This window comes from Motacilla alba, chromosome 8 (genome assembly GCF_015832195.1).
Source record: "Motacilla alba alba isolate MOTALB_02 chromosome 8, Motacilla_alba_V1.0_pri, whole genome shotgun sequence".
Lineage (NCBI taxonomy): Eukaryota > Metazoa > Chordata > Aves > Passeriformes > Motacillidae > Motacilla > Motacilla alba.
This window is the reverse complement of record NC_052023.1, coordinates 3,364,523-3,388,291: the sequence shown is the minus strand read 5'-3', so window position 1 is coordinate 3,388,291 and position 23,769 is coordinate 3,364,523. Positions and strand designations below refer to the sequence as shown.

At 41.3% G+C, this 23,769-nt stretch overlaps 1 protein-coding gene across 8 annotated transcripts in view; it reads left to right on the top strand.

The window, feature by feature from the left end:
• The window catches only part of FGGY (FGGY carbohydrate kinase domain containing), a 133,050-nt gene that overhangs the window by 8,485 nt on the left and 100,796 nt on the right, over window positions 1-23,769 (top strand). For 2 of the 8 annotated variants that reach the window (XM_038143845.1, XM_038143843.1), the window contains 4 exons: window positions 6,771-6,983; window positions 8,838-8,949; window positions 10,721-10,872; window positions 20,045-20,130. In XM_038143845.1, the coding sequence (XP_037999773.1) occupies window positions 6,783-6,983; window positions 8,838-8,949; window positions 10,721-10,872; window positions 20,045-20,130 (551 nt within the window). In that variant the 5' untranslated portion in view covers window positions 6,771-6,782. Of the gene's footprint in view, window positions 1-2,731; window positions 2,835-6,767; window positions 6,984-8,837; window positions 8,950-10,720; window positions 10,873-20,044; window positions 20,131-23,769 lie in introns of those variants that run through there. The other 6 variants (XM_038143844.1, XM_038143840.1, XM_038143842.1 and 3 more) reach the window with 5 other exon arrangements.

Sequence of the window (23,769 nt, the reverse complement as noted above, 5' to 3'; positions counted from 1 at the left end):
CACTGATGGATGCAGGAGCAGAGCCTGCTTTTGAAGTGATGGCCCAGTCCCAGCCGGGCCCAGAGCGCTCCGAAGGGAATTGAAGCTGGTGGTTTTCCCCAGAAGGCTGTGTCTTCTCACCTCATGTTGTGTGTTCTCACAACCCTCCTCTCAGCCTTCCTTTTTCCTGAGAGCTCCTCTCAGCAGCTGCTTCCTGCTTTTCCCAGGGTTAGGTGAGCTCTGGAGCAGGGGGAGCTGCACTTGTTTCCTTTGTGTGCCAGAGTTACAGTCCAGGGAGCACCGGGGCAGCCGGCTGTGCTCGGCGTGGGCCTCATGCTGCTGTTGCCGTGCAGAGCCTGTCGGGGCATGCAGCAGCCTCAGCGGGGCCAGGGAAACCCAGGGGGAGCAGTAGCCCCAAGTCTCCCCCAAGCATGTAGTTGGAAGAGCTCCTGGATCCCTCTATTGTGGGCTCAGTGTTTTGGGACCTGCCTGAAACTGGAAATCTCTGGCCAGTTCCGTGCTCCTGAGCAACACCTCTCAGCTGACACCAGCACGTTGTTTTCCTAGTGCAGCATCTCTGAGCAGTATCTCCACTTGCCCACAGTGGCCGTGGCATTATTTCTTGCTGTTTATTAGTACTGACCACTGCAGTGTGTTATGGTACTTGTGTTACTGCCACATCCATGAGCACTCAGAGCAGGAAAATGCTTTTTGTCTTACCTGACCATGTAGAGATTGTGAGTTCAGCTTAATACCCATGATGTGTGGATAGCTGCAGTGAGGCCTTTGGGGGTGATTCAGAATGCAATGGAATCATGGCTGCATGGAGAAGGTAAATACACAGCAATTGCTTAATGTCTCCTCTAGCTCAGGAACTCAGACACATCAAACAAAACTAGCAGGTGGTACACTCAGAACAAACCAAAGGGCTTTTTCCTGCATTGTTTACACAGAACTTGATAACTCATTACCACAGTAGTTTGCAGTTAGAAAAGTTTCCCTGGATTCAGAAAGAGCACAAACAAATGTAGGGAGGAAAAAGCCTTCAAGGTCTGCTAATCCTAAAGATAAAATTTCTGGCTCAGGAAGTGCCTTTACTATAGATAGCGGGAGGAAAGGTGTCCTGGGGAAGTACTGCTGGATGAAAAGGGCAGACATATGCTTTTCTTATGGCTTCTGCTGTTTGTGGAGCATCCTGGGCTAATTGGACCTTTCATCTGACCCAGCACAGCCATGCTCTGCTCTTTAATCAGGGGCCAGAATGCCATTGCTCCTATTTGATCATCAGTACCTCAGGCTGTGCCTGCCTGTGTGAGCTGAAGACAGGAACTGGAAGGAGAGCAAATAATTTTTCTGTTTAGTACAAACTCTTCTCGAGCAGAATATAGAGAAAACCAACTCTGCTGTTGGTATTTACTGACACTGGTCATGCTGACATCCTTCTGCTGTTCCTGAGTAAGATAACTATGTAGGTAGTGGAAGCTGAAAATAAATGAATTTTGGATCTAATTTCTTAGAATAATTTAGTCATTTTCATTTCTCCACTTACTGGTTACACCAGGATAAACCCGAATGTGCCTTGCTTTAAATCAGAGCAGGTGGAAGTAGTTTGGCCTGAAAGTATTTAAAATCCAAAAGATAGAATTAGAGGGCAAAGGGCAGCAATGAAGTAATGACTTTGTCTTGGACACTGAAAGCAAGGGGAAGAAAAAAGATCTGGAGAGACATTACAGCAAATTAGTACATAGTGAATTATTTATAGAGAGAAAAGGAGATACTTGAAAATAGTAGAATATTATCAGTCATGCCAATGCTGGGATTTATTGACATTGCATTACAATGTTAGGGGGACAGCTAAGAAGGTTTTGATGGAACAATCTAAATATTATAGGACTGGAGTCAGGGTTGGATCCTACTACTGAAATCTTCCATTATTTGAAGCTGTTTTTCCTTGTAAGATGTAAGAAAACTTCACAGAATATACCAGAGAACTGATGAAAGAATCTAGAGGTGTTTGGTTTTCAATGAAGAAGCATATTTTCCCCAGCTCCATTTTTATTTATTCCACTTTTGTTACTGTTAGCACAGTCCTCACATTCCTAAGAGATGCTGCATGTACGTGTGTCTGTTTGGGGAAGGGAAAAGGGGAGGTGAGGTGTGCTTTTGTTCCTTGTGTTTGTTTTGTTTGCTGTGGGGTAGCTGACAAATAAATGCTTGTTGATAGTTATAGCACACTCCCTTGGGCATTTAAGGATATTTTCTATATTAGTACTGCCCTTCACCACAGTGTTAGAATTCCCCATCTGCTCCTGCTCTCCCACACAGACATGTGCCTTCTTTCTCTTTCCACATCCAAACAGGAATTACAGAAGCTGGAAGAGCAAAGGGAGTTTGCTGTCTTCAAGAAGATCCTGCCACCCTACCACCACTACTTGTATTGGTTACTTACCTCTAGCAAGCCAACAAAGTGCTGAATTTCCAGTTCAAAAAGGCTTGTTTTGGTTTATGTCCTTTCTACAATTGAAAAGCAGCTTTTCTTTAGCATATTTAGATTTTTTCACACGAAGCTTATGAGGCCTAATTTGAGCCTGTTAATCTTTTTCTTGGTAACCCATAGAAAAGCACAGCTGCACTACTAAAAACACTCTGTTTATCCACAATCACCGGGTCTGGGCAGCCCGCAGCGTTCCAAAGATCAAAGTTTAAAACAGACATGCCAGTCCTTCCTAATTCTTTGTGTTTAAACACACAGCACCACAAAGTCTAAATTGCTGCTGCTGAAAGCTTGTGCTGAGCTTGGGCCTATGTTGATGTGAGAGTGCAGCCCCCTCCTGCACCCTGGCTTTAGCAGAAAGGTACGTCCTGGCAGCTTGATAACTGTGAGGTAAAGTGGGACAGACAAGTCTAACAGTGCTCATTGAAAAACTCATCTGGTTACTTACTCATTCCTTTTAAATTAAAGTAAATAATGTTAAGGATTTTCTTTTTTTTTTTTAATATTTTTGCAACTGAGTTTCACCCCTCCTTTTTCTGTCTTCATTGCTTATGTGGGAAAACTAACACATTTGTACAAGGATAAACTGGGAAGTCTGTGGTTTCCAGCATGCACATTTTGAATAATATTTATACAGACTATTATTTAATGGGCCATATAAATATTTATAATATGCTGTAGCCTTTTGATCATAAATGCTTGTTTGAAAAGCCATTCTGTCCCTGCTGTGATTTGCAGGGAAAAAGGCCATTGCTGGTTTAGTGCTTGGAGGGAATTTTGGCTTCTTGTCCTGACTTAGCAGTTACAGTCATGGATTAACACGGTCAAGCTGGACATGTCTTTTAAGTTTACTTTTTTCCTCTGGCCCTCTCCTTCTATTTGCAAATTCAAATAATAAGTTGAAAATATGAGGCTTGAATTCTGCAGTGGACAGACAAGGCTGTATTGAAGGAGGCCTTTTGTCTTGGCTGCAAGGAGCCAGGCTTCCTGAGTTTAGATACTTCAGGGATTTAGAGGTCCTATCTCCACTGCCTTCCATCCCTTGGGAGTCCATGAACATGCATCATCCATGCATAAAATACTTCAGTGTCATGTTAGGAATATTGTGCTTGATTGACTGACCTGTCTGACTGGACTTTTAGGACATTTTATTTCGGTCATTTTTCTGGTTCAGTTTTCCTCATGATTGTATTGCCTGCAGAAGCAAAGAATCCAGCAGATAAAAAAATCCAAACCAACCTTTTATTTGCACAACAATTTTCTTTTCACATGGCAATGAATGTTGGTGTCCAAATTCCGAAGCAAGCAGCTTGTGCAGGGACCTTCTGCTACACCTGAAATCCATTAAAGAGTTCCTTCAGCTCTGATTTGGAACTTTTGGACCAAAGAAATGTTCTGGAAACAAAACAGAATGACAACATTCCTTTTTAAAATTCTTATCACTGTACTTTGGCTAAATATTTTCCACCAATTTCTCTGCTGAGTTCTTAAGTTCTCAAGAAATACCCTTGGGCAGAGTCCATAATTGCTGACATTTATGACCTAGAGATGACAGTGCTTTTTGTGGATGGGGTTGATAAGTAGGTGGCATACCAAGTGTTTGGTATTCCAAAAAAACCCTTGGCATCAAATTATGTTTTTGCAAGCAGATCAGATCCTGTTGCAGAGACACTTTACTTTGAAAAGCCTCTGTAACTTAGTGCTTGCTGTTCTTGAAAAAGGATTCATATTTACTTTTAGCCTTTTTTTTCATGAGATATCGAGTGAATCTTGCTGCTTTGTGAATCTAGGTGAGCTTTATTTAGAAAGAGACCAGTTAAAGTAAGTTTGGGGTTCTTGGTTTTGTACTGTCTCTTAACTCTTTCCTGTTCCCTCTGATTGACAGCAATAAACTGGTGGATGTGTAAAGGCTGATATGCACTGCTCGAGCACATAAACAAACTCTGCTTCCTGCCCAGTCACTCACACAGGCACATCCTGGTTGCTTAGTAAGGAAAAAAAAAGGAAAGTAAACATTACATGGGCAGATTGGGTTCCAGGTTTCAAATGTTTGTGGGAAGAATCCAATGCAAAGCCATAATTTCAAGTGCTGAGTAGGAGGTACTGTGAGCTTAATTCTCTAACATCTGCTAAGCTTGTTCTCTAAGTAGCAAAAACACATTAATGAGCTAAAATCAAGGCTGCCATACAAGGAAGAGAAATTTGGAGTAATATTGTGTGTGTGAGCAGGAGGCAGGGTATAAAATACTCCTTTTGCTATTTGTATTTAGTGAAGAGCAAGTAAGAAGGATTTGCCTGTGTTTAAAAAAAAGAATCTGTTTTGCAGCTTGTGGTTCATTCTCAACTTTTTATGAGTCAGCAGCTAAAGGCAGAACCGAAATAGGGGAAAAACAAGGAAATTTGTGAGATAGTATCAGGAACGGTATTATGCAATGTCTTTGTAGTAAAATTTCTCACAAGGAACTTGCAGCACCTGCAGCCAGCCTTTGGAGCTTTGGGGAGGTGCAGTGCAAAATTAAGAAGTAAATACCATGTTGAAGAGAATATCTTGAAACTGCTTTTCCAGCTGAGGGCTAAGAGGGAGAAGCTGAGTGCTGTCACCCCCCAGGTGACAGATGCAGTATTAATCACCCGTAGCAGCAGAGTTGTCTTCTCTGGCAGAGGGATTGGCTTTTGTTCCTCTGACCAGGTCACAGAGCCAGGGCCAAGAAAATAAAGCAGGTCTTTTTGCCAATATTCCTAGGTGTTAGACTCATGGCACACCATTATTTTTAGCTGATTGCTCATCGCTTGGACACATGACCTTGCTTAAGGAGATTAGTGTGTGTTGCACCTAATCTGCTGGGCAGAACCAGCATGCTGGGAGGCAGCAGCCAGGATTTCCAGCAGGATCACAATATGCTCTATAGCTTGGAGGTTTTTTTCTACTTTCTGACATTCTTACAAGCTGGTGATCCGATCTGTGCAGCTACTCCGGTGACCCTGCAGAGTGTGAGCAGAATGTGGTGTGGTGACTACTTTGGTCTGTACCAGGGACAGAACTCCCTGGTGCTGGCCAAGCAAGGAACAAAGCCATGGGCCCTGGACCCAGCATTGGGTCTGGGCATGAAGTGGCAGATTGAAGCAGGGAAAAATGATTGTGTGATAGCAGATCTCCACTGACTGACCACGTTTCCATGAGCTGTTTAAGGGGTGGGAGGAGGAAGCCTCAGTTGGTTTCTTCAGCCAAGGTGCTGTTTTATGCCATTTTCAGTGCAAATGAAACTTTGTCCTAATTAATTATTATCCAAAGTTGGAATTTTCTGAGACTGTGGGTTCCTTGTTTTCTTCTCTGTTTCACCTGCTGCCTCTAACCCTCAAATATTGTAGATTTGTGATATCTGTCAGCAGCAGTAGTTACAAGCCAGCCATGGATGTGAAAGACACCTATGTTATGCCAGTAGATCTTGACCTGTACTCAATGTTATTATTAAAAAAAAGAAAAAAAATTTGAAATGTTAATAACCATATTCTATTAATCAGGACTTTTCAAATCCTTCCCCCTTTGCTTATATTCCTCCCTCTAACCACCCCATCTGCCATATCCAGATATTAGCAGGTCACTTCTTTAGAAGTGGGCTGTTTTTAAGTAGAGCCGTTTTGATGCTCTGTAAATACCATGTGTTTTAAATGCCAATTTATCCATTCATTTTCTGAATACCAGAAGCTGTGTGTCAGCTGAGTTTCACGTGTTTCAGAGATGTAAAATGTTCATACAAGCACCAAACGTGGTACTTGTCTGACATCTCAAATATTTCTATCAGCTCTTACTTAGCATTCTCACAGCTTGATTAAAATGTAAATGTTAACTATTAATTAAGAACAAACCGTGAGAAATTAAGAACAGTGAATTTGTCACTGTATTAAATGTCAAATAGTTAAACTTAATATAGTGAAATAAGCAACTCATTATGAATAATTAAATCAATTAACTTAACCTCACTTTGTTCTTGTAGGATGGCAGAGTAGGCAGAGTTTTCACACCAAGCTCTCATGGCTCAACACATTTTCAGAAAATTATTTTCTGAGTCTTAAAAGTGGTGTGAACTGATGGTGGAGAGCTCTTGGAAACTTCACTTTGTTTATTCTTTTTTTCCTCTGGGTAACATGTAACTGATTGTCATGTAGTTGCTTTATAATTACCAGCGTGACACTGCAGGTGGGATGTTTGGCTTGATGGAAAGCTGCAGCTCTTGGCACTTTTTCCGTCAGTCATTTTATCTGCTTTTAACCCCTTTTTTTCCTTTTCCTTCAGTAGGTTTTATTAAAAATGCCCGGTGAGAAGCAGACTGCAGTGAAATACTACGTTGGAGTTGACGTGGGCTCAGCCAGCGTTCGCGCGGCGCTGGTGGATGGCTTGGGGACGGTGGTGGCACACGCAGAACAACCCATCCAGGTTTGGGAGCCCCAGCCAGACCACTATGAGCAATCCTCTGCAGACATCTGGGCTGCCTGCTGCTCTGTCACAAAGGTGGGCAAGGACAAAATGCAGGATTTGTGTTGCAGGTGGCTCTGCAAGTTTTGAATGTTCACGGTCCTGCAGTCCCCACGCCTGTCAGTTCCACTCGGGTCTCTTCATGCTGTGTAACTTGTGACCACCCTTGTGCATTGAAAGCACCTTGAGGCTGATGCAGCCTCACAAGTGTATGTTTTACTGGTGAGGAGTTGAAGGCCAGAGTGAAAAAAACTGATGCTACAGCTGCAAACAGGATGAAAGACCTTTCTTTGTGCTGTGACTGCAGAGGGACGATTTAGCCACTGCCTCCAGGTCTCACATTTGTTTAGCTGGTGTATGCTCTACCCATGAGACAGTTCTTGGAGGAGTCGAGGTTGCTCAGAACCTGGCAGTACCTGTATCTAGAGATGTGCATTGGGCTGCTCTGGAGTCATAATGGAGCATTTATTGTAGAGAAATTGTAATCTGGTTTGTGGATGGCCCCTAAATAACACTTGTTATCCTCATTATAAGAGGATCCAGTATTATAAGACCAAAATAAATAATCAATGGCTGTGGATAGTATCAGGCATAAAACCAGATTGAAATAGACTTTACTACAGGGGAAAATTTGTACCCTCTGATCCAGGGCTCTGCCTGTACATGCTGGAGATAAAGGTAAATTAGAGACCTTGCTTGCAGTGCACACAGAGGCCATTTCATCCTCCCCTCTACAGCCCCTGCCTGCTGCATGTTCTAAGGCTGGCTTTTAAATATTCATGATATGCTTGGTAATTTGCAGATGGACTGTTCACCCATTGTCTTGTTATTGATCAGCCTTTTCAAACTTTAATGAGCTTGGCTCTGCAGAAATGCCCTGAGATGGAGAAGGGGAGGTGAGTGGATAGAAGGAGGAGAAGGGAGTGACAGGAATGATAGGGAAGAACAGCTTGACATTAAAGCAGAGCAAGTCTTCCTCTGCTTTTTTGATTTTTCCCTGTCTGAGTGGCTTTGTTCTTGCTCTTGACCTCTTTAAATGCAGTCTCTTATATTTAAGCAATAAAATGGTCTCAGAAACTGCAGTTTTATAGAGCCAATAAGAGACTGGCACTGTGCAAGTCTACTGAAAGTCTTTCCTTATAGTACTAATTAAAATAATGATATTTTTATTGTTGCTGAGAAGTGACAATTTATTACCATACTACATTTTAGGTGTCTTGCAACCTCATTTGGCACTTAATCCTTGTGGGTGTTGTGTTTTTTTTTCCAGTGCTGCTGGAAGCCATGAATTTCAGGCATTTTGGGGCAATGGTTTGGGTTTGGTTTTTGTTTTTTTTTTAAAACTTTCCAAAAAATGTGCTATTCACACTCTTGGTAGCTGAGTAAAGGTGTGCCTTGCAGAGGTGTTATCATGGCTACAGGTTTTGACCAACTTTAGTTTTGGAACCGTTCAGTATTGCAAGACAAACACAATATTTCCAAAGCAATTCTGGAAGATTGTTCCTTCCACAGGCAGGAAGGCGGTGAAGTAACTGATGGAAACACTTGGTCCTAATCCTGGTCTATGTTTCACATCCAGCTCGGCTCCAAGCTTTAGAAAAAAAGATAAAATTAACATTGCAGGCTTTCTGCTACCTTTATTTGCTGGTATTTTTGTGCTCCCTGCTTTTATCCGGGACTGTGGATAAAGACCTCTGAATTTGGATTTGAAACACAAAGAATTTCTGGTAATTTGATGCGCGTTTATGATTGGAGGTTTTAAAGAACACTGAATTCAGGAAATTTCAGCATTTGAGCTAACTTGTAACTCATTTTGTGTACTCCCTAGTTCACATGGCCCTCACACATGCATGGATATTTTGTATTCCTGTGTGTTTTGTGTATTTTCAGGAAGTTGTCCGTGGAGTGGATGCCAGCCAGATCCGAGGGCTTGGGTTTGATGCTACCTGTTCCCTTGTTGTGGTGGATAAACAGTTCCAGCCTTTGGCAGTCAACTCTGAAGGTAGTGCTGCACACAAAATGTGGTGTTACTGTGTGAGTTTTACCACTGAGGGGACAGAACTTACCATGTCCTCCAAATGCCAAGTGGTGGGGCTGACTCTTGGAGATGGAGATGACACAAACTATTTTTTATAAGAGAATCTTTTACCCTGCTTTTACTGTTTTAATTTTACTGCAAAATTAAATCTGAGATGAGAATCACTTACTGTTTGGTTAAATATTTGGCATCCTGAGATCACATTCATTCATCTTGCCTCTGAGAAATTGCTTCTTAGGGAAATCTACACTCATTTTTCCTTTTGGCATGTTTTCTTCTCCTTCAGACTGTTCTGATCATGGCTTTTATAGTGTGTATAAATGCCCATCCACACTGGCTAAAGGAATGTTAAAAATGTTAGTGTTAGTGTAGTCTAACTGCTTGCTCTGTCATGGAGCTGCGGGCAAGAAGTTCAGATTGTGTATTTTATTACACTGGTGTTCTGTCTTTGTCTAGGACAGAGCTAAACTTCAGAAACAGTCTGTGACCCTTTTCTAAAAATCTGGGAGGAGTTTATTAGTTTTTGGGTGGATGATTCAGAAGACTCCCAAAAAGTCTGTGCTGCACTTCTTTTACCCAGTGAATCTCACTTAACATTAGGCGTGTACTGTATCAGTAGTTACAGAGACATAATCATAATTCTGTGTATGTTCCCTTTCTGTTCTCAGATGTTTGTCATCTCCTTCTATCCTTCTCAAAACCCAGCTTTGCCCCCAAAATGTCCTTTTCTAAATTTAGATCAGATTATTTATTTTTCAGTTTGAGCGTCTCTAATCTGTTCAATGCCTAATGATGTCTGAGGCTATTTTGGGTCTAATGAGTCAAATTCAGTTCTCATTTTCTGAGAACTTTGAGTTTACACAGTGGTGGTGCTAAACAAGAAGACAAGAATTCACTCAATACTGTAATGCTGTGAAGAGCTTTGCAGTGGTGGTGTTTCAGGCAGTTTCACAGTTCTGAGCTGTATTTCAATCCATTTTAGAAATATTGATGTGCCTCTCACTTCTGCCTTGTTTTGCACTGTGTTTTCAAGATGATGCTTGAGTGGCTGTGCTGTGGAGTGTGCAGTGTACTTAGCCAGAGAGGAATCTGCAGTGTCACCTGGATTACTGTTCCCTCTCTCTGGCAGGTCCTCTGGAGGTTAATTTGGATAAAATGTTCTTTGCTTCTTGTTCTCATTTGTGTATGCTGCAGACTTGCCAAATGCTTTTTCCTTGCACATCCAAAATAAAAGCATTTCAGCAAATTGTCCCCCTTGAAACAGTATTTCGGAAAGGAATTAGGGTGGTTCTTCTCATAACCATAGAAGAGAAAAGAGAAAATCCCTGTAGCTGATTGAGTTAGTTTCAATTCACAACATAATTGTTCAGATTTTGTCACATTTTTCGTTTTTGGTCACCAGAATGTTCCTTTTATTTTTAACTAAATATGTGAACTTTGTCAGGAAGTTTGGATTCTTTGAATGAAATACAGGAGAACATGGTGTTTCACAGTTCTTGGATGCTCACAGCCTGATTGGTTTCAGTCAGCATTCTCAGTGCTCAACATGTGCTAAAGCTGGGTCAGAGGGCTAAAATTTTATATTTAGATATCCACTGTGAATTATTAACACAAACAGAATTTGAGTTTTCAGTGTAGAAGTGAAAGTGTGAAGCAGTTTAGAGCCTATTAACTTCCAGTGCTGAGCTGGGGTTAAAGCAGAGCTACAAGAACTCTTTTCCTGTTTCCCCCCAAGGACAGAACCATAGGAATGTGATCATGTGGATGGACCATCGTGCAGCGAGCCAAGTGAAGCACATCAATTCCACCCAGCACAGGGTTCTGAACTACGTAGGGGGAGCCATGTCTGTGGAAATGCAGCCTCCTAAATTGCTCTGGATAAAGGAAGTGAGTACATTTAATACTCTGGTGCATTTTTACTGGTGATTAGTGCCCTTGTTAATTCCTGAGAATGAGATTTCTAAAACAAAAGCCTTCAGTCTTAGTGTTGAACACCAAGGTGTGTGCAGAGTAAGGTCAGGCTAAAGTTGTGATTTAAACCTTTTAAGGTTCTTTCTTCCTCTCAATTTTGTAGAAATACGTTTGATTTTACTGAGGTGGAGTGTTCCCTGAGAGAAACATCCCATATGCCTTCCTTATCTAAGATTAGATGTACGTACAAATAGAGGTACAGTTAATAAATGAAGTATCCTAGGATTTAGTTATGGAGATGTGTTTCCTACTCCAGCTGGAGCCTGGAGTGCTAGAGGAGTGCCTTTGAGGCATCCAGCAGTGCAGGGTATGATGGCCTTGGCTGCTGGTAGAGGAACTTTCCACTTCCAACTTCAGTTCAGTCCTGTCCCATCAGTAGGAATAAACCATGTGTAGAGGGAGTGTGCCATGTGTGTAATGTGGAGCTCTACCTCTGTCTCCTGTGTTTAAATTTGGTGTGTTACAATGAAGTATGGCCTCTTAATAACAACTGTCAGATAAAAGGAGAGACACTTGCCACTTGAAATTGTTATAACCTCCTTCAGCCTGGCTTTTTACATTTGGCCTCAATGATGCTCGCTGTCATTTTAACAAAGCCCAAATGTAGCCAGTTTCAAGCAGCAAAATTCTCCTATCCTTACAGACATGAGACATTAGATTGTAGCAAGGTGCAGACTGGGGAAAGTCAAAGGAATTAACTGGCAGAAGCAGGTACTGACAGATTAATAATAATAGAGGGTAATGAATGTTGATAATGAAATATGAATATCCGTCTACTAGTTCTTCTCTTCTCAAGCTATGAGTATCATACATCAGTCATTTTATAAATAATAATATGTAAGCTGTAAAAACATTAAATAAATGCTTTGCATTTAAAGCATTTTTATATTGCAAGGTCTGGGATATCAGCACCTGACTGCTCAGGAAATCCAGAATTATGGGGTATCCAAATGTGGTCACGTGGAGGTGTGAGCCTGCTGTGACCTCAAAGCCCTGTGCATGATTGCTGTGGTGTAAAGGGGAGAACATTGCAGGGCTTGTTCCCTCCATGAGCCAGTGGGTGGGACACGGGATTCTCCTGACCCCAGGTGCCAGCCAGCAGCAGGGATTTCCTGGCAGAAGGGTGGTACAGAGCAGGGCTTGTTCACATGTCCCTTTTCAGCTCCTGACACACCAGCTAAGGAGATTATTGTCCTTAAGAGAGGGTTTTTCACCTCAGTGTCTGCCTGCTGAGCTGCCCACTCACATCTCCTGAGTGCTCTGGCCATGACTCACCATTAAACTGTTTAAGCTTGTCCTGCTTAGCTCAGGCACCTCAGCACCCACAGCAGCACCTCAGCTGCTCAGGAGCAGGAGCAGTTATCCTGTAGTGGGCTGTAATCTGCTGAGATTTGGCTAAACCTCTCAGCTCTGGAGGGCTGAGGGATTGAGTGATTTTACTGCTTCTGTACTCCTTGCAAAGTAGGAGGGGGAAAGGAGTTAGATGCAGAGGGAGGGTTTATTTTCAGTGCCAGGCACAACAATGCATCCATGGCTTACCTGACATCAGGGCTGTCAGCAAAGGGTCATGTTGGCCTCTGACTGCTCAAACTCAGCCTCATGTAATGCAGGTGTCCTCACTTTTTGCCAAGGAAGGCAAATCTTGCAATAACTTTGAATGTCAGGTTGTTCAGATGAAACCTACAGCAGCAGTTTGCATATCCGATGTTTCTCAGTGGGCTGTCTTGAACTGGGCTACAAATGTAAATTATTGAAGTCTCTTCAGATTCTTTGTTATCTATATTTTATATATTATAAACTGTGACACAGATATTACAGATATGGTCAGGAACAATACTTATAGAATGGTATTTAATGTGTTCTTCTTGGTTTTTGAGTTGTATCATCTTTATTTTCTGTGTTTAGTGTGTTTCCCAATGGCAGAGTGAGATTTTGGTCTAGTTTATACACCACAGGGAAAATATACTTTATATTCTGACTACAGGATTATCTCTTAAGCTAGTGATAATGCACAAGCTGGTAAAAAGGAAGATTTGTTTTCAAATCCCATGGGAGAATTGCAAGATTAGCAGGTAGAAAGACACATTTTCATTTTATTCGATCCTTTTCAACCATCTTAGGGCTTTGCAATGTTGAAATTGAAATTCCCATTATGCTTCTACTTAATTATCCTAACTGGAGTTCAGAAAACGAGTGCACTGTACCTGGTTTGACCTGGTTACTGCCTGGGAAAGTTTTACAGTGTTCCCTGCACTGTGCCTGGCTGTGATCCTGGCTTTCCTGACTATTGACTGCAGTGAGATGGGTTTTTCTTCCCTTTCTTTCCTTATTCCTTTCTCCCTAATATTCCTCCCTAATGTTGTCATATACCTGACAGCATCCCAGGAAGTTAAGGCAAAAACAGTGGATTGGGCACATTCTCCTGTGTCTGACCGTAATCAAAACTGGCTAAACCAAGGTGTATCCAGAAGCTACTTTGAGCCTTTGTTCCTTTGCTTGGCATCAAGTTTCTGGACAGTTCTTGACCAGAAGGCTTGACATGGCTGCAGCACATTCAACACAAGGATGTTTGCAAAGAAAACAAAGCAGAACGAAATCCACAGCCAGACACGTTGCACGGTCATGCTCCAGGTCATCCTGTACAACCGAATATATGAAGAATCAGTGTTGACTTTTGCTTTGAATTCTTTGGACCTTATTTTGAGCTTATTTTGAACCCAGGAATTTAATGTCTTTGCTATTAAATGTTTTTGCTGTTTTCCCTCTGTACATCTTTGCCTGGGATTGGAGCTGTGCACATTCCACAGCTGCTTGCATTCATATGGGAGAGAGGGCAGTGGGGAAAAGTACTGCTTTATGTCTGCAGTGAAATAATAAATATAAGTTAAATAATAAAGATAATATAAATAAAAGATAAATTTAGGAAATTACTAGGTGCATTTTTGGAAGGAAGTTATTTAAAGTAACTAAGATATTAAATGATGGTTGGTCTGTTGTTACACTGAGAAGTTGATTGTGTGTACATTGTTACCAAATCCTCCCTCTCCCTTTCCATGGTGCTGACCTGGGTCTGGAAGGCCACTTTAGGAGAAGCTCTTGTCTCATGCTTTGCCCTGTGTTCTCCTAACAACAGTGTTTGCAAACCTGATCTCTGTGAGGAAGGGTCTGACATGGGTCTGACCAGCAGTGCTGGTAAGCTGTGAGTGATTAGGGTGTCTCTCAAAGAAAGAAGTGGAATTTCTGTGGCTTAAAGAATTTTAATCTAAGCAATTAAAAGTATTTCTAAAGAATATGACTTTGCAAATTTACTGTGTATTGGTTGGAAGTAATGAAGAGGAAGGAGAAGGGGGAAAGTACAAAGGTGATTTACAAGCAGTTGGAGCAGGACTTTGGACAAAGGTCTGGAGTGACAGGACAAGGGGGAATGGTTTCACACTGGCAGAGGGCAGGGTTAGATGGAAAGAAATTCTTCCCTGTGAGGGTGTTGAGGTTGTGGCACAGGTTGCCCAGAGAAGCTGTGGCTGCCCCATCTCTAAAAATGTCCAAGGCCAGGAGGGGCTTGGAGCAGTGTGGGATAGTGGAAGGTATCCCTGCCCATGGCAGCGGGTGGAACTGGATGAGCTTTTAGATCCCTTCCAACCCAAACCAGTCTGGGATTCAATAATGACCTAACTGTGCTTTTCCATTTCCATCACCTTGTTCCTGGAATTGAAGCTGCAGATGACCTCACTCAGTGAGAGGAATGAGCTGACACCACTGTACAGGCAGTAGATACTGGTCCTTATCTCTTGTGGCTTTCTTCTTCCTCTCCCCTTGTATTTATTTGTGGAGGGGTGCTGCAGGTTTTCTTTCAAGTCACAAGTTACTCTCGTCTGCTTCTTTTTGACTTTCTTTTTCTGTATAATGTTTTTCCTTTAACATTTCATCTCCTTACACAGCATAGAGATGTGACTGGAGGCTTCAGGGTGTAGTCTCTTCTTCCAGCTCTTCATCTCCATTCCATTTTGAGTTTGAATTAAAAACCTGAATTTTTAAGGCCATAGTAGACTTTTTGAGATCTTCTCTTTGATTTGTATTTGCTTACCTTCAGTTCAGTTTGATTCAGTTCAGTTCAGATTGAATTGGTTTATCCTCTGGCACCTCTTAGTTATCATCCATGAAATTAATTGGTTGGTCTTGATGCTTGTGATTGCATATAGGTGTTCCTATGGCAAAGCCATCCCTGCAAGTGGAGTTTGTGTGCTGGGCATAGCTGTTGGCAGTAAATGATCAGCTGAATGCAGCTCCTGTGAGGCCTGTGGGGCACTCTGGTTAAATTGTGCATATCTGTGGTTCACTTAGGAGCAGTGTTGTATTTTTCTGCCTGTGTGGGTCGTGTGTGGTGATAGAATTCAGTGATAAATGCAAAACCAAACAAATACAGTTTTTTATAAAGCTTGCTTCTGTGGATGCAGCCACATTTGACTTCTGAATGTGGCCACATGAGTTAAGAACATCAACTGTAAATGAAAGTGAAACAAAGAATCCTTTAAATATTTAGCAACTAGCTGAAAGATGGTTCTGACAAAGTCTTCGTGAAGCCACTAAGGTAAATTTGAATATAACCTTCACTAAAAAGGAAAGTAATTCCTGGTTACTGGTTCTTTTAAAATAGCCAATTAAAGTCACTCCTTTTGCTGTTATTTCCTTAGATTTTGTTCTTTACAATTTTCTTACAAAATGTTATTGCAATAGGGTTTTGTTTTTTTTTTTTTTTTTACTTCTTGAGTTGCTGTTATGTTTTTGTGCAGTTTATTAAGGGGGTTCTGTAATTATGGTGGCTTTGGCTAAAAAAATTGGATGTTCTCTGCCTGAGCGTGTAGGTAGTTCTGGAAGGTAGATGCCTGTAAGTGACCTGAAAATGTGAGTACATAACTCCTTCACTTGGGAGTTATTTTGCTGCAGGAGTTTGTCAGTACAACACAGCTGTACATAGAGTGATGCTGTGGCAAACCAGTGTTAGAGCAGTGAGAACAGAGCACAAACACAGCAATGCAAGAACTGCAGGGAAGGGTTGCCCAGCTACAGAATTAGCTTGTTAGTATTTTTTTTTCCTAGAGATAGCAGAAGGAAAAAATGTTGTTTACTAATTTCTGGCTGAAAATGTTATTGTAGCTTGTGCCAAAACGAAAGGATGCATGTTATGTTTTCCTCATACTAATGACATTACATACCAGCTATTTCTAAAAAATACTAGTCCCGTTAAATCAGAGATGCTGAACTTCATTGTTTATTTTAAGTGGGTGGGGGATGTTGGACTGGGGGCAGGTATTTGCTTGGTAACTGCCTCCAAATGAAGTGCAGTCTTCTATATTCTAACTCTGCTCTTCGTTTCATGAAGAGAGTGAAGAAGAGCCTCCCTTTAGGAAAAAAATCCCAAACCATGGAGTGACTGTTTAGCATATTATTCCTCTGCCATTAATTACTAAAATCAATGGTCAGTAAGTAGTTTTTTTTTCTGGCAGTCAGTGATCTTCCTGTATGTTATAGTTCACATCCTCAGTTAGAGCTGCTGTTTGATCCATCCCCCTTCTTCCTTCTGCACGCCCGTGACTTGCAGCTAGCAGTGGGATCATTTGCAGAAACAATTAAAACCTCTCTTTCCCTGGCAGTGGGGGGAAGGATAGTGCATGTAGTGGCATTAGCTTGGCAGCAGCTCCTTTGCTGGTGCATATCTTCTTCACTGCTTGCTGCCCTTGCAGCTGGCTTTTTGTCTTGTTGAATGTGACTGAACATTTTTCCATTAAAATGAATAATAAATTCTGTGTTAAATGAGAATGACTCCAGGCTGTTGAGTTTGGAACTAAACTCTTGTTTAGAATTGTTTATAAATGTTTCAACACTCTGTGTTATCACAATCCATACACAGTGCAGACACGCATGCATAAGTTGTACTTCAGACTGAATCTGGTTTTTAGCTGCAGTTGCTGATCAGGCAGAAGTGCCCATTTAGAAACAGCACTCACAGCTGGGAGATTTGAAGCACCTGCACCTCAGAGCATGTCCTGCTTGGGCTGTCCCCTCTGTGTCTCCTCTCCTCTGCAGTGGGACAAGGCTCCCAGCAGGCACACACTGTCCTCCTTGCCTTGTTCCAACTTCCCCAGCTCTGATTCCACGTGCCTGCTGTGTCCCCCTGCAGCCCTTTCTGGCTTGGGCTCTGGTGCTTGCCTGCCTGTGGTGCCATGTCCAGGATGCCTCAGGGATTTAAGGATGCCTGCACCAGTGTCTGGGTGGTGGAGGTAGTTTTCTCCCCCTTCAGCAGCAGCCTTACTCCAAGAGTTTAGTTTCCAAGCCCCTCCTCTCCCCCTGCCCTTGTTCCTGACTCTGATAATTCAGCCAGTTAATCTTTTACCAGTTGGAGTGCAAGTTGTGTCAGAATTGATCAGTTTGCAGCCATGACTCTGGCAAAGATGGAATTTCTGCTCGTGGCCTATCTTGGGTGTCTGGAATAGCTCTATCACATGGCTTGGCATCCAGTGTGAAGTGTGGGAGATCCAAGTTGTAAATCCTTGCTTTGAGTTGGAGCAGGGCTTGGGACATGAGTTTTTAGATCTCTGTGAGTGTGTGCATAATTCCCTTTCTTCCTTTCACACAGTGTGCATTTGTTTTCTGTAATTTAGATAAAGATGTATGTATTTTCAGTCCAATTAAGAAATCCCTCATTTTCCCTTAGGAAGATTAAAATACCTTGCACTACATAATTCTTAAACTCTTTGACCCCAAGTATTTGGGGTTACCTATAACCATGTCAAAATGTTATTCTGTGGAGGTGTAGCTGTTAAAGCAACCCAAAGCAGTCAGAGAGAGATGAAGAAAGGGGCACCCCATAAGTACCTCTGGAAAGCAGAAAGATTGTGAGTTCCTTTGCAAGTAAGTTTGGAGGGTGAGTTGCAGGATGTGAATACAGCATTGGGAACGTTCCTGGATCATTTCCACAATCCTTTTAATGTGGTCACAGACTCCTGACTGGGTGAAAATAAATTTGAATTAACTTCAGTGAGTGTTGAAAACATGGAGACTTTAAATTTGTTTGGAAAAAGCATCAGGGCGTGCTATGATTTTTTTTTGTGTCTGTACTAATTAGTGATGACACAGCATCAAGATGGCAAAAAATGAATCATTTGGATGTTCATGAAACAAAGTATTTTGAATGTCACTAACATGTGGCTTTTGGGAATTCTTGAAGTAATAGAATAAGGATCCAAGGAGTATTTGATCAAACAGATTTATTTGAAGAGGACAGTTATTCTTAATCCAGTTTATTTTCTGATTAAAGTAACAACCAGACTACTCCTTTTGCTTCTTGAAGCCTCTCAGGTGTGTTAACAACACATAATGGCTTTTATTATCAAAATAATGAGGCTGAATGGTCTTTGGGCTCAACTGTGGAGCACCTTGGCATTCATATAGGAAGTTAAATTTGATGTGAGTAGCAACCACATATGTCTGGGAGGTGAGCTAAACCTGAGTGGTCAGGAGCAGACATCCAGAGGTTGTGTATTTTATGTTAAAAAGTTGTAATCAGAGCATTTCTTTTTTTTGAATTCAATAGAAACCCAGTAAGTTTTAGAACCTTTTCAAAGTCTAAACTCAAAACATTTTAAGACAGATTCTTGGCATGACCCAGAAAGCAAAATTTTGCTTTTTTTGTACTTATCCAGTTGCACCTTAGTTTCTTGAATTCATCAATTCCATTTCAGCAACTTTCTGGACTTGTAAGATTTTGGTTTGAGATCCCAGAATGTCTAAATTATGTTATAGAATCATAGAATCACAGGATGATTTGGGTTGGAAGGGACCTTAAAGTTCATCTCATTCCAACCCCCTGTCATGGCAGGGACACCTTCCACTATCCCAGGTTGCTCCAAGCCCTCTCCAACCTGGCCTTAGATACTGCCAGGGATGGGGCAGCCACAGCTTCTCTGGGCAACCTGTGCCAGGGCATCACCATCCTCACAGGGAAGAATTTCAAGAGCCAAATATTATTTCTCTAAAATGGAATCATCTTCTCCTTTAGTTCAGCCTGTACGTTCTTGTCGCTGCATGGAATTAATTTCTGTTCCAGAAAGACCCCAGCAAGGACTGTGTTTCTAGAGCAGGAGCTGATCTTAAGTGAGAAAACATTGCACTTTTCAGTTATTTGAGAAGGTGGTGGAGGTTTATCAAGCAATCTTTAATTTGTGACTCTTGTGGGCTTTGTTTAGTTTTGAAATTCTCTACTTTACTGTACTGGGGTCAGAGGGGACAATTTGGATTGCTTTGCAGGACAGTGATGCTCTCTGTCTGTCACACTGGCATACAACATTACTGCTGGGAAAACCTTCTTCCCATTCTTCATGGTCTGATACCAGTGGGTGGTGTGGAGATTGTGTTTGTAGAAAAGAGTTTTGAGACTCTGCAGTACTAACATCAGCTGAAATCAGACTGAGTTTTGGAGATGGAGACAGGGAATAGAGCCTGACCCAGGTGGTGTGACCAGCCTTTTCTGGACCATCATTTCTCTTCAGAAAACAGTGGTGAAAACTCATTGTAAATGATCTATCTTGGTAGAAGAGTTTTCTAGGAGTTTGGGAATATCACGTGGCTTTTCAGATCTACAGGCTTTGTTTGTACGCTCACAGAGCTCTTTGTTTTCTTCCTATGCTTATAATTAACAAATACTAAATTTTAAGCATTTTTAAATCTTAAATGGCTTATTTTAGAAAACAGAACATTTTTCAGGCAAATGTTTTCTGATAAAGTTGTTGACTTTGAAACTGCTCTGACATCAAGCAGCTGATGGGGAACAGAAACACCCCAGGTTATTGATCTGAAACTTGTGCCTTCATGAACTCTGCATGGGGAACTTTGTCTGTGATCAGTCCGTGCTGGGGGAGAGGCTCAGCTCTCCAGGCAGTAAATCAGAGAGAAGAGCTGACTGGATGATCAGAGCAATGAGTTTGAAAAAATTGTCATTTTAACCTAAATATCAGGATTTTAATGGCATTAAAATAAGGGCATGACCATGCCTGACCTCTAATATCTGCCTTTCCAAACATATTTTTATTAGAACTTGCCAAAATCATGGGAGGAGATTGGCTACTTCTTTGATCTTCCGGATTTCTTATCTTGGAAAGCCACAGGTGTCACTGCAAGGTATGTTAATTATAACAATGTGATTTTGTCTATCTTCTTATGTACATTTCTGCTTTAATTCATTCTGACTGGACCTGCTGTTATGTACATCTGTCTGTAATTCAGCCAGCTCCAAAACATCTTGAACCTATCTCCTGCCTCCATTGTGCATTCCTGAGCACAGTTGTTCCTGGGAGCAGTGGAATTCACAGATACAGTGTGTTGCTGCAAAATGTCATTTTGGAGCATAAATATGATTGCTGGAGTTCCTGTGAAATACACTTCCAATAATTCTTTGAAATCTATTTTGTTGACAAATTTATTGTTTTTTTGAGAATTGGAAATAGACACTTCTTTGCCATGTGGGAGGGCTCTGGTAAAATCTAATTTAAAATGGTCACTTCACTGTAAAATATGGCAGCTGTGCTGCTCCACAAAAGTACCCTGGAATCCTTGCTGAGTAGTTGAACAAAACCTTCTGTGAAAACCCCTTAAAAATCTGGATTAAAGTGACCAACACAGGTGAAAGGTGTTTGCAGATCCTTGTGAGAAGTGAGGGCCAGTATTATTTATTTAAGATCATGCCCAGTTCAGCGCAGCTCAAGTTATTTGCATTGCAGTTTGTGGAGTAGAATCTGTGCAAAATGGAGTCTCAGATGAAAACTGGCCACAGGATAGTTTTAGTCTCTCTGGAAGTGAAGATGCCTTCCCATCAGATACTGTTCTTTTTATTTGAGTGCTCTATTTCTCCCTTGTTAGTTTTCCTGATTGACAGCTATTGTTAGGGCATTATACATTATATATTCCTTGCATTATACAAGAGGGTAGTGCTATGATTGACTTAAAAAATGCAAAAAGAGGAGTTGTGCAAGGGCTTGCCGGGTGATAATTGATAAATGGCATCTTAAATCTTCTTCCTTTGGACTTTCAGTCAGATTTTGCTATCTAACTCTGAATTATGTAACAGAAGAACAACTCCCACCCCACAGATCTTGCAATCTAAACAGTCCTGTCATCTGACCCAACTCTACCTTCAAGAGGATAAATCCCTTGCTCCCAGGTGATATTCCAGGGGCTGCATCTTGTGAAAGTACTCAAGACTTTTAGAATTAGCACCCTTTGCTCAGGGCATGAGGTGGGGGAGGCTCTGAAGAGGGAGGTACAGTGATCCTGGGAGCTCCACGGTCCTGCCTGGCTTTGGCTTTGTGTCCTTGGCTGCAATTTCCTGCAGGTGAAGCAGAGAGCCTCTGCAACTCTTCTTTTTTTTCCGAGAGAATTCTGCTCAAAAGTTGAGATGCCTGAATTTAGACTGGCAAGTTAACTTCCTTAGCAAGGGCAGTGTGATTACTCGGAATCTTTTGATTGTATTGATGAATGTTGTAAGGGAGAAAGGAATGTTGGGAAGACTCCCTGGGTAAAGTCTTCCCTCACACTTTGGTTCAGAGTCTTCTATTTTGAATCAGATAGCTCCTTGTGAATCCTTCATTGCTGTATTTAATGTGCTCCCCAAAATCAAGCCCATTCTTTGGGCTCTAGTGGATTTTCTTGTAGGGTAACAAAGAAGGAAGAAAAAGACAGGAAAATAAGGACAAGAAACATTTTGCTGGAATCAAACCTTGTTTTTTTTTTCCTTTCTGTGCTTTACCCCATCTACACCTGTTTTCTGAGAATTTTCTTGTAGGCTGGTGAAGTCAAGTAATTTGTCCTGCATATGCTCATAATACAGGGGAAGTGTGAATTTATCATGTATGAGATTATTACCTCTTACCACTCTTTCTGCCTTTGAGCACAAAGGAGTCTATTCACAGGGCAAGACACAGTGTTAGTCACTGTGAATCATACAGAACTTGGCCCTGATAAAAGGATTTATTTTTTTAAAATTTGTTTTGGTGATGGGGATTCTACCAAAATAAATGCACTTCTGAAGGCACTTTTATAGCAAAGACCTTGGTTCTTTAAATTTTGAAGGGTCTCTCTAGAACATTTTCTATGTATTTGACATTTAGAAATTATGTAAAGTCTTTTTGCCTTCAGTGAGGTCACTGTGCACAAAGTTAAGTGTGTGTGAGATCAGAGTTTGATGTATTTGAAAAGCAGTTCTTGATGTGTGTTTCTAAGTATGAAATCCTACGTCTTTCACCTTTATTCTGCTGGCTTGAACTGCCTTATTGACAATTTTTTTCCAGTGGACCTATAATAAACAATAAGTGTTTATCACCTCTGAGGTGGAGGCTCAAACGTCTAGAATTCTTTACCTTCTGGCTTTGAAATTGCTCTGTGTCTCACTGAACCACATCCACTCATCAGTTGCAAAGGATGAGTTCCAAATTTTTGATTCCTATTGTTCTTGGAAAGCTGTTGCCTGTAGTGCTCCATATTTAATGTAGTTGTGTTTTATTGTCTCTGCTTTGGGCTGGTGAATGACCATTGACTTGTCCTGAATGATCCAGGCAGCCGACTATTCTGCATTAAAAAAAAAGTTATATAAAAAATGTTACTTGAAAATTTAAATTTTAAATGTTAACTTCAACAATTAAATTAACATTTAATTTAAATGTTAGTTAAAAATTTTAAACCTAGAACTTCTCAGCTTTGCCCCCCCAGGCTGCAACAATGAGAGCTGGTTTTGCCACTTGAATACTCAGTTGTCTTCTCTCAGAAGTGCTGTGGTGGAGAGGAAGAGCTGTGACAGACTCTTAGCAGTGCTTTTCAGAGGCTCAGCGCTTCTGCTCGTGCTGAGTGTGACTCACTGCTCTCCCTCCCCCAGGCAGGACCTCTGGTAACCTTTCCTTTATATGGTACTTTGGGTACAGCTATCTTAATAAAATCTCAACTCCTCTCTGGTTGAGTTACAGGCTACTGTGTTAGGGATGGGGAGTTCTTACCAGAGATGCACATCTGCAATCCTAGTGTGTTTCTGGAGTCTTGTGAGGGATTACATTGCAGATAAGAATAGGGCTGAGCTGTTAAACTGGGTGGAATCCACACCCTAATTTCTCAAAGGTCATGTGTGTTTAGACCCAGAGTTCTGCTTCAGGGCCATTTCCAATCATAGGCAACTCAGTCACTGCAAAATGAGCTATTGTGTACTGGAATTTAAGATGAATTCTAACAAAAGAGAGATTAGACCTGTGAAGGAGGACTTGGAAATGTAGGGAATAATGTCAGGCTGACATTATTGAGATAGAGGGTGTCCAGCTTTGTGATGGAGGAGCCACTTCCCAAAATGACCAAAAAACGTTGGAACAAGTTGAATATTTGTGCAGATTATTTTTTGTTGTGTTGTTGTACTCTAGATATGTGGGGAAAGTAATGTGCTATCCAGTAGAGACTTCATCTCATCTATGAATTTGACCCAAATAATTTTCTTGTGAAAATACTTGTCCAATCAGTCTTCAGCTGCTTGCCATCATGGCATGGGAAAGGGTGGAACAGATGTTTCATATACTTCACTTTTCTAAATTATCTCCTTCCAACAGATCTCAGGATCATGAGTTTCTCAGTTTTATAAGGAAGAAATTCATACTGTTTATGGTAGTGATGGATTGCAAAGTGAAAACCAAATGGTAGTAGTTGATAAAAAGCATTTCTGGGAAGCACATGACTAATATTTGTATCTCTGTGAGAGAGGGGGATCTCTCTTTAGTTCACAGTCTATTT